General features: G+C 30.6%; 1 protein-coding gene across 1 annotated transcript; it reads left to right on the top strand.

Moving 5' to 3' along the window:
* Window positions 1-504: 504 nt before the first annotated feature.
* Window positions 505-3301, top strand: LOC110871558. Its single transcript, XM_022120237.1, has 2 exons — window positions 505-713; window positions 3000-3301. The coding sequence occupies exons 1-2, from the start codon at window positions 529-531 to the stop codon at window positions 3250-3252; spliced, it is 438 nt and encodes a 145-aa protein (XP_021975929.1). The 5' UTR covers window positions 505-528; the 3' UTR covers window positions 3253-3301.
* Window positions 3302-11838: the final 8537 nt, after the last annotated feature.

The following is an 11838-nucleotide window of genomic DNA, read 5'->3' as shown; positions in this document are numbered from 1 at the left end:
CACATAGAAACTTAACTAAAAAAACTAAAACAAAAAAAAAATGTTGAAACATGATTAGTCCAAACGACCCCACACATGATACACTCAACTTTTTCCTTCAAGCCTCACCATCTTCATGCTTCACACATGCCCATTGAGGGGTGGTCATGTGCAACACCCTTAACACCTCAAGGTCATGCCAGATGACATGGATGTTACCGCATTACACATAGCCTAAACTATGATGGTCGATCATGTGAGAAATAAGATGTATGTAGCTAACCATTAGCAAACACACACGACACTAACCATTATAATTTATGAGTCATGAATAACTTGATGTGCTTAAACAAATTTTTAAACTTTCTTTTAATTCTAAAAAAAATATATAATTATTCTGTTATGTCTACACTTTTTGCACTTTTTCAGGCTCCTCCACGTAGGCATAATCTCTCTATATATATGATCATGTAGAAAACTAAAAAAAATAGATTCAGGGCTCACACTTTCACTTCATCTGCCCATTAGGATTCCTTTTGTCACTTTCACATGTCGTCTGTTGCTGAAGAGGTTGATATGTCAGAAAAACAATGCAGAATTTGCTATCTGAGTGTAGATGGAGGTGACGATGAGGTGGTGGATGAGGTTATGGAATTGGGGTGTGACTGCAAAGATGATCTGGCTATTGTTCATAAGGAATGTGCACTAACTTGGTTCATGATCAAGGGAGATTTGTGAGTTTTTGATCTTTCTATACATCCTCCTTTAGTTTATTGTTAATTCAATGTTTTCATGTTAGTGAATTCTTTTTTGTAAGTGATATCCACACAAGATATGAATCGCAAGAGGTAGCCCTTGTCAACAACGATTTCTGTATTTCTACATTTGACTGCAATGAGAGATCGCTCGTGGTAGGGGCGATTTCTGTAAGCCTATTACGTCTTATTTGAGTTAGCTAAGGCAAACATTTTGAGACCAAGAAACCGCCCTTGGTAGAGGCGATAACGTCTCCCCCTTGTGAAACAATTACAAGAAAATAGTCTCTTGTGATCCATGTATTGGATGGAATATGGATACCCATTTAGAAAAGAAGAAAAAACACCTATATATGGGTATGCTTGCATTTACGTGTGTTTGTATATAATGTAACATAAAAACATTGTATCCTATGTTAAAAAAAATCTTAAAACTAAAAAATCAATTTCATTTTCATTATTTATTAAAAAGACAATATTAAAGCACATACGAATGTCTAAAATGTACATGTCTTTGAATTTTTATTAGAAATATAGTTAGTAAACTCTTAAATTGGTTTAGTTATGATGGTATAATTTTTATTTTTTTGAAAAAATATTGAATATAACTTTATCATATTTTGAGAAATTTAAGTGTTAACAAGTTACAACTTAAATAAAAAAAAGTAAAAAGACATACGTAGAGACTTAAAAGAATAAAAAACTAATTTACTAGCACTTTTACATATATATATCTTTTAATAGTTAAATTTTTCATTAAATATATGAAATAAAAGTAGTTTTTTATGGTATTGATCCTAAAAGAATAACAATTTCGTTTTATTTATTTAAAAATCAAAATTGTTAGTGAAATATATAACAAAATACAACAATTTGGTTTTAGTACATATTATTGTTTCTCATGAAACTCACTTAATTGTTTTTCCATATAAATTTAGCTTTGAGTTTTTCATGGAGTTAACTACATAAAACATGTCGTCGTTTTCCTCCAGATTTAAGTTTTCATGGAACTCATTTATACTTTTTCCCCTTTTAAGTTTAAGTTCGAGTTTCGTTGAGTTAACTACATAAAATTGTTTGTCGTTTTTCAGTTCGAGTTTCGTTGAGTTAACTACATAAAATTGTTTGTCGATTTCCTCAAAATTCGGGTCTAAGTGATGGAACAATGGAAGACATTAATTTGTCGGGTCAATTGTAGGCATGTAGTTTCTAAGACTGGAGTATAATATCTTCATTGACCTAGGCTAAATCAAGAAATACATCAACTTGGTTTTAATGCATATTATTATTTGTCATGGAACTCGTTTATACTTTTATTCCTTTTAACTTTAAGTTCGAGTTTACATAAAATTTGCCATTGATTTCTTCGAAATTTGAGTAACTAATTATCTTAAGCAGTGATTTTAAACTCGATCCGAACTGGAACTAGCAAGGTGAAGTTTAATAGCTGGTTTAAAGGATTTTTCTAGTCAGTTCAAAAAATTTACATCCCATCGATCAAATATAGGACCATATATATGTTAACACAAATATGTGTTTACAAACCATCCTAACTGGATGTTGAATAATATTTGGATGAAAATAATAAGTCATGCCAACTATAGAATACTTATATAAAACTAGTTATATTTATTATTATTATTATGTATATTTATTATTAAATTCTTATATGTAATATATATATATATATATTATTAAATTAAGAGAACTAGATTTTAATAATCTCACTCAGAGGTGGTTTGTCAATATTAGACCCACTTATAAATATTGTGTTTGGCAGTCTCACCTTTTAAAAAAAATTTATCACTGCACGGCCGTTTTGAGGTACGTTTTACATCAATCGACTCATATCCTTATTCTCATAAAAAGCTCTAAAACATCAGTTTGAAATTCAGAAAGAAACTTAACTCCAATAAGTTTTTTTTAACGGATGTGCAGTGTGAAAAAAATATTTAAAAGGTGAACTGACACTTACAATATTCAAAAGTGGGTCTAATATTGATCAACCGTCTATAGGTGGGATTATTAAAATGTAATTTCCCTTAAAGTAATAATGATGGCATCAAGTTGTTAAATCTGGACTGGTAAGTTTGGTTCCGAAAAGATTGTTTTCTAACATATTATAACATTAATTGTATGAAGAAAATTATATACAACATATATTTCAATGATCGAATATTTTAATAAACCGGTTTACACACAAAGAGTACAAATATATACCTGTATTAGAATATTTATGTTTTCTAATCTTGATGATAAATTTAGCACCTGTGAGATCTGTGGTTCCAAAGCGCAAAATGTTGAAGAAATAGCGCCGAATGTTGCACCTCAACAGCAGACACAGGATGTAAACCATGTTGGTGTCGAACTTCAGGTTGTTGAAGAAGCTGGACCTATTTTCGAGCCACAAAGTGAAAGAGTCTTCAGGATGGAACACAAGTTCTTGTTAGTCCTGCTTTGCTTGACGGTTATCGCCTTTATCATTTCTATGCTGGTTCACTTCAACAAGTTGCACTGAACTGCGTATCTTTGATCAAGTGAGAATTGAATTTGAATTGTTGTTGTTCGTTTGAAAATTGTTGTTCATTTGAAATGTTATGTATAACTCATGGGTGTGTTTTCTAAATGCGTTGTCAAGTATGTTGAAAACCTATAATTGGCCAAAGTTTTAAACCGAGAGGAAACTTGTGTTGGTTTGTCGAAACTTTGCAGTAGCTAATAAAAGAACAAGGTTCTATACCATATCAAAATAGAGAATATGCATGATGCACGTTTGCAAGGAAAATAAAATTACTTATTTATTAAAATTATAAAAATACTCTCTATGTGGAAAATATAGTACATCACTATAAGTAAAAGGTATTGTAATATATATATATATATATATAAATACAATTTTGCATGAATAAACCTAATTTTTTCAAAGGCAAACTTTATAACGTCACACCCCGTTAGCATATCACTAACGCCAAAAAAAAACTAAAAACAATTACATGTTTAGAAGCAGATTTTTAGTCCACTGTGTCCAACTAATCTTACAATTAGAATTATGACTTGAAAACCACAAAAATGACAAATAAACAATGGAATCAAATAAAGAATGGTGATGCCCATTTCCCCTACCAAATAGATCTTCATTCCGAGTTCTCAAAATAACCCATCGAGTTGTAAAAATGATAGCTACAATCAAAAATTTATTCGGTAGTAGTGCAAGTCCAGCAATTCGAAACCGGAAGCATAATGTCTAACCATCTCCCAATAGCATTCCACGGTCTTGAAACAACATTACAATTCCTAAAAACATGCTCTAGAAATTCCACCGACTTAGAATACACCAGACAAACTATCAAAGGAATATCCAAACCTTTCTTACTAAGGCAAACTATCAAAGGAATATCCAACTACATGCTCTAGAGATTCCATCGACATAGAACACATCAGATAACTATCAAAGGAATATCAAACCTTTCTTACTAAAGATTTAATCTAGTAGGAAGACGATCCATCATAATTCTCCACACTTGAATATTAACTTTCTTAGGGACGAAGCTATTCCATCTTGTTCTCCGGTCCCTGTCGAGAATAGAGAATCGATCAATATGTTTTCGAATACATTTAACTAAAATCGATCATCGAAATCTAAATCCCAAGTCCATTTGTAAAAAGACTCACTTAAAGAAACATTTTCTAGAATCACCTTAAGATCAGAAAGTTGCAAGTACTCATCCATCCCCTTGGATTGCGCCGCCAATCCCATACCACACCGAACTCGTCAAACAGTCTCGAACACATACATTTTTTTGTTAGTTATATCGATGGATGTTTATGTTTAATCATCTTCTATATATATTTTTGTTTGTTGTGATCATTGATTCTATTTGTGGGTTAACTATGCATGTTATAATTAACATTCTATGTGTAACTACTATCTTCAAGATTGAGTGACATGTTAAGTAATCATGACTTGACATTAGAAATGGTGTATGGGTAATGAATAATTATTTTTCAAATGTCAAATGTGAATACATTTCTGATATCGAACAACTTCTACCATAAAAAAAGAAGAGTTTATTGTGCTTTTTAATGACGTAATTTTACTTTCTTTTAAGTGTATATCTTTGTTCTTTGTTCTAATTTATTGCTAGCCTATTGTTCTAATTAAAACTTATCGTTAGAAAAACAAAACGCTGGTGTTATCTAGAAAACATCACAACCTCACAATGTACCTTCATAATTGTGAGCGCAGCCTTGAAGATTTGTTCAGCTCCTAGCCAACATACGAAAGTTCATGGACAATTTGGATCTTCATGGTCATGTGAAAACATCAAATCATAAATTAAGTTTCATTCACAGCCTATCTTCACAATCGTTAAGTCTGCCTACTTTTGTTACACATAAGGATGGAGGTGATAAAGACTAAAGAGGCGGTTTCAAGGTGATACTAAAAAAATAATAACGCAAGTATCTGAGAGATTAGATACCATTCCTACTTCTTCATTCATGGGTTTGATTATACGACTTACAATAAAATCATGCGTATTGTTTTTATTTTTTGTTTGATTTCTTACTAAATGATAGTGAACCTTAATAAATGGATGGTTGGTTACATTTGTTTTAGTTAGTTATATGGATGAATTTAAATTGTTTAATCGTTGATCTATATATGTTTGTTTATTGTAATCATGGATTTTGTTAGTTATATGGTTAGGTATTCATGTTATAACTAACATCTCTACTTGTAATTAATTTATTCATGATTAAGTGACATGTTAATTAATCATGGCTTGGCAATAGAAATGGTGTCCAAGTTAAGAGTACTATTTTTTTTCAAATGACACACGTGCATGCATTTGTGATGTCGAACAACTTCTACCATAACGTAAAAATAGTTTATTGCGCTTATGTTCTCTTACATAATTTTACTTTCTTTTAAGTGTATTTCTTTGTTTCCTATTCTAGTTTTTTGCTAGCCTATTGTTCTAATAAAGCCCGAAAAGAACTAGTGCTATCTTAATAACATCACAGCCTCACAATTCACCTTCATAATTGTGAACAAAACCATGAAGATTTGTTCAAATCCTAACCGACATATGGAGTTCACTGAGTGTTTGGATCTCTATGGTCATGTAAAACATTAAATCATGAATTAAGTATTCTTTCACAACCCATCTTTAGAATCATGAAGTCTGCCTACTCTTGTTACACGTAAGGACAAAAGTGCTAAAGACAAAAGAGGCAGTTTCAAGGCGATACTAAAAAGGAAAATAATGCAAGTATCAAAGAGAGATTCAATTACCTTCCTAATTCTTCAATCACGAGTTTGATTAAATATTATAGTAAAATCATGAGTATTGTTTCTATTGTTTGTTTGATTTCTCACTAAATGGATATGTATATACTTAAATGATAGTGAGCCCTAATAAATGGAGGGTTGGTTATGTTTTCTTTTTTCTTAGTTATGTGGATGTATTTAATATGTTTAATCATTGATCTATATATATTTGTTTATTGTGATCGTTAATTTTATTTAAGGGTTAAGTATTCATGTTATAACTAGATTTGCTATGTGTAATTTATTCCATCGTGATTAAATGACATGTTAATTGATCATGACTTAACAACATAAATGGTGTTCGGTTTTGTATTTTCTTTTCAAATGATAAACGTGCATGCATTTGTGATATCGAACAAATTCTACCATAATAAAAAAGGAGTTTATTGTGCGTATGTTCTCTTAAGTAGTTTTAATTTCTATGAAGTGTTTCCTTATGCTAGTTTATTGCTAGCCAATTGTTCTAATAAAATTTGCCCTAAACAAAACAAAAGGCTTGGTGCCAACTAGAAAACATCACAACCTTACAATTCAGCTTCACAATCTTGAGCGCAACCATGAAGATTTGTTCAATTTTTAACCGATATATGGAAGTTCATTGGGAGTTTGTATCTTCATGGTCATGTAAAACATAAAAACATGAATTAAGTTTCTTTCGCAACCTATCTTCACAATCCTAAAGTCTGCCTTCTCTTGTTACACGTGAGGATCGAGGTTTGAAAGACTAAATATGTAGTTTCATGGTGATACAAAAAGGTAAATAACACAAGGATTAGTGAGATTCGATTCCCTTCCTAATTTTTTCAATCCACCAGTTTGATTACATGTTTCATACTATAATCATGCCTATTGTTTCTATTATTTATGTTTGATTTTGCACTAAACTGCCTTGAATATACTTAAATGATGTGAACCGTAGTAAATGGATGGTTAGATTTGCTTATTTGTGAGTTATATGGTAAATACTTATTTTTAAACATTAATCTATGTTTATTGTAAATACTTATTTTTAACATTAATCTATGTTTATTTATTATGACCGTTGTTTCTCTTTGTAGGTTAAGTGTGTAAGTTATTACTAACATTTGTATGTGTAATTACTTTCTTCATGATTAAGTATCATGCTAATTGATCATGACTTGACATTAGAAATGTAGTCTGAGTTATAAATCAGTATTTTTCAAATGACAAATGTGCATGCATTTGTGATATCAAAACAACTTCTACCATAACTAAAGAGTTTATTGTGCTTTTGTTCTCTGGCGTAATTTCACTTTCTTTTAAGTGTGTGTCTTTGTTCCCTATGCTAGTTTCTTGCTAGCCTATTGTTCTAATAAAAACTTGTCGTTACAAAAACAAAAACTCTAGTGTTATTTGAAAATCATTACAACTGCACAACTCAAATTCACAATCATGAACGCAACTATGAAGATTTATTTAACTCCTAACATGGAAAGTTCATGGAGAAATTGGATCTTCATGGTCATATTAAACTTCAAATCATGAATTAAATTTCTTTCACAACCCATCTTCACAATCGTGAAGTCCGATTAATCTTTTTGCACCTAAAGATCGAGGTGCTAAAGACTACTCCACCCACCAGGACTCAAACTCACAAGCTCTAGGGGAGGGGGTACCTTTTAACACACCAAGTCAGCATTGGGCTAAATGCCCTTTGGTTCTGAATCAATATTCTTCATGTTAAGTGACATGTTAATGATCATGACTTGATATTAGAAATGGCATCAGGACTACGAATCAATATTTTTCAAATGACAAATGTACATGCATTTGTGATATTGAACAAGTTCTACCGTTCTCTGACCTAATTTTACCTTCTTATATATAAGTGTATGTCTTTGTTCCTTGTGCTATTTTCTTTCTAGTCTATTGGTCTAGTAAAAGCTTGTGATTGAGAAATCTAATAATACTTGTGAAAAGGAAGTTGTAGATTATTAGAACATGAAATTCGTTTTAATATCTTAAAGCTTAAATTGCGATAGTAAGTTATGAATAGATTCAAGCAAACTTTCCGGCAGTTAAAGGATTAGTAATAGGAAAACATTTATATAGTATTAATTTGTAACATTTGTGTGCATCGGGGTTTGTATGTTGTGTTTATTTGGTTGATGTGTTGGTGCGACATGTGGCTATAATTTCTCTTGCCACCGAACTCAATTTTGGGGTTTTAAAACCCTAACACTTTTTTCACTTTAACCCAATATGTCTCTGTCTTCCTTCTTCTCTACCAGTGATCGAAGGTAGGTGTTTGTGTGGGAACTTTTAATAGTGATGATCGAAGTTTGTTGTTTGTTTGTCTTTGGTGTTTTTGGCTGAAATAAAAACAACTGAAATAAAAAAACCACCGGATATACAAAGGAAACTGCTGGAAAGCCAAACTCTTGGAGAATCCAGTACTTTTGGCTTCCAGCTCTTTAGCCTTCGATTGTTGACTTGTTAACCAGCACTTGTCCTAAACTTTGACTTGTTGACCAACTCTTTCTCATTTCAACACTTTTACTTGTTCTTCTAGCTCTTTTGATCCCAGTAGTTCTTTTACACTAGTTTGGTGATTGTTTGTGAAGCTTTCAAGGGGGAACTTCTGGTACTTGATTCTAGCAGAAAACTTATTTCATGGGCTAAGGAAGATGGTTACTTTGGGTTTTGGCTTTGATCAGCAGCATATCTTATATAACCCAACATGTCATTTGTAGCCAAACCTAACGCTTAGGATGCAAACGAGTTGAGCCCGAGCTCGACAATGCTCGAGCTCTACTAACTTATGAGAGCTCGAGCCGGCTCGAGCCGGTTCGAGCTTTATTTTCAAAGCTCGAATTCAGCTCGTTGGTGGTTTCTCAAACTTGAGCTCGACTCGTTTATGATCTATTAATTAATGCATTAGATTTAAAAAATATATATATCTAAATAATACTCGTTTAGGCTCGCGAGCTCGATAAGTGAAGCTCGAACTCGTTTGCTAAACAAGCTTACTTTTAGGTTGGGGCTTGGCTCGTAAACTTAAATAAGTTCGGCTCGTTTACTAGTAAACTTTAAATAAGAGGTAAATACTAATAAATATTAATAAAACCTAATATTACATTAAGGCTCAACGAGCCTGACGAGCTTCACATGCTAGGCTCGAGCTCGGCTCAATAAATAAACAATCTCTATTTTAGGCTCAAGCTCGGACCGGGCTCGATAAGGCTCGACTCATTTCGAGATTTTTCTCGAGCCAATCTCGAGTAGCTTGCGAGCCGTTTGGCTCGTTTGCATCCCTAGCAACACAATATATAATATATATAGGGGTGAATTCATTGGGGAACCACAAAAAAATGGGGAACGGGGGAAGGATATTAAAAGATGGGATTTCGTCACCAAAGTTGGACGACGGCGAAAGGAATGTCGATATTCAGGCAAGATTTGGCAGTGGTAACGACATAGAGGGAGTAGGAGAGAGAAAGAAGTAAAAAAGAACAATCCTTAGGCTCTAATAGCTTATAGAGTATTGAAAACTATGTTGTGTATATTGATCAACTACTTATACTGCTTAACGAAGTCTAATTAAAACATAACTCCTAGTTAGACTAAAGAAAAGTAAAACAAATCTCATTTACATGAAAAAACTATAACTAATGTATTATATCTTATACCCCCTCAATAGTTTCTTTTATGAGAAGAGATGAGACGTTTTACTAAATGAAAAACAATGAAGATGCTAACATAAGACGATGCAGATAAATTCAGAAAAGAAAGAAAAAGTGACTAAAACTTAAACGGTATGAAAAAATTGTGGTAGCTAACAACAACAGATCTGTGACCATAGTGACGACACGACTTCACCTGCAATAAGCATGACAATAATGAGAGGAACTATGAGTATAATAACATGATCTTTGATTTTGTCTAATGTTAAAAACATACGTTTGTGTCCCTAGGAAATAAGAAAATGGAGAATATGACATAGGAAAGATGATTGACAACAATGCAAGATCTAGTGACAAAGAGAGAGTGAGAAACATAAAACTAGGGCTGACAATTTTAGACACGTACACGAATACAAGACACGAATCCACATGAAGTTAACATGTATCATGTATGCCTTTAACAGGTATTACACAGGTAGACACAAAAATACCTGTCAATTTTCACGTAATAAGAAATGTAATTTAGTGGGACAATGTGATTTGAAAACCAAATCTTATTACTTATCTCTCTAGTTTCCCTAACCCTTCTGGCCCGTTCCCATTCCAATGAACAAATTAACCAAAAAAAACCCTAAGGGTCTGTTTGGTATGGGGTAATGGAATAGATGAGAGAATGGAATGGAAGAGGTAAAGGATTGGACAACGGAATGAAACGGATCATTCCCTTCCATTGTGATGTTTGGTTACTCATATATGAGTAGAATGAATCATTACTTTGTACAATTTGATAAACAAAAAAAAGATGAACTAATGAAACACAATTATATTAAAAACGACAAAAATATAATTGCCTCAATAATAATAATAATATATTAATGATAAAAAAACTAATAATAGATTTTTGATATATATTAATATTAGTATGAATATTAAAAAATATAAATATAAATAAACCTATAAGTATAAATATAATAATAATAATAATAATAATAATAATAAGAGTTAATTACACAAATGGGTCTTGTGGTTTATACCTAATTTCGTCTTTAGGTACTAACTTTTTTTTTATAACAGGTTTAGGTTCTATGGTTTCAATTTTGTAACACCTTTGGGTACTAACACTAAAATTAGTTAATTAATGACTAAAATACCCTTGCATTTTTTTTAAGTTTATCAATGTAACACATGTGGGTACTAACACCTAATTTTATTTAAGTTTAAATCAATTTTACAAAATCTATTTATTTTTTTCATCTTTTTATTATATCCCTTAATTAACATAAAATCTATTTATTTTTTTATTTTCATATTTTTATTAATTTTCTTATCTAACATAAAATCTACTTGTTACACCAGTATTTTTTTAAATAGATTTTTTTAAATAGATTTTTTAAATAGATTTTTTTAAATAAAATCTACTAGCTATATAGTTTTATATAAATTATTTTTTTACTCGTTTTAAATAATATAAACCTTACTTGTTTTGAATTTTGGATTGAAATGATTGATAATAATAAATATCTTTCATGTAAAAAAATTTAAGCCTTTTTTAACTTCTTTTTTTGTTCATTTAAATTTTACTATTTTAGAAAGATATTTAATTTACATAAAACTATATAGCTAGGTATTTTAGATAAAACTATATTCCTAGATATTTTAGTTAAAACTAAAAAAATTTAAGCCTTTTTTTAACTCGTTTTTTTTTTGTAAAAAAAAAACTTTAATTTACATAAAACTATATAGCTAGTAGATTTTACTGGTGCAACTAGTAGATTTTATGTAAATTAAATATCTTTCTAAAATAGTAAAATGTAAATGAATAAAAAAACGAGTTAAAAATGGCTTACTTTTTTTTTTACATGAAAGATATTTATTATTATTATTATTATTATTATTATTATTATTATTATTATTATTATTATTATTATTATTATTATTATTATTATCAATCATATATATCCAAAATTGAAAACGAGTAAGGTTTACATTATTTAAAACGAGTAAGAAATATAATTTACATAAAAATATATAGCTAGTAGATGTTATTTAAAAAAATACTGGTGTAACAAGTAGATTTTATGTTAAATAAGAAATTTAATAAAAATATGAAAATAAAAATAATAAATAG

The sequence above is a fragment of the Helianthus annuus genome, chromosome 8 (genome assembly GCF_002127325.2).
Source record: "Helianthus annuus cultivar XRQ/B chromosome 8, HanXRQr2.0-SUNRISE, whole genome shotgun sequence".
Lineage (NCBI taxonomy): Eukaryota > Viridiplantae > Streptophyta > Magnoliopsida > Asterales > Asteraceae > Helianthus > Helianthus annuus.
The sequence above is the reverse complement of the archived record's forward strand: the minus strand, read 5'-3'. Positions and strand labels throughout refer to the sequence as shown.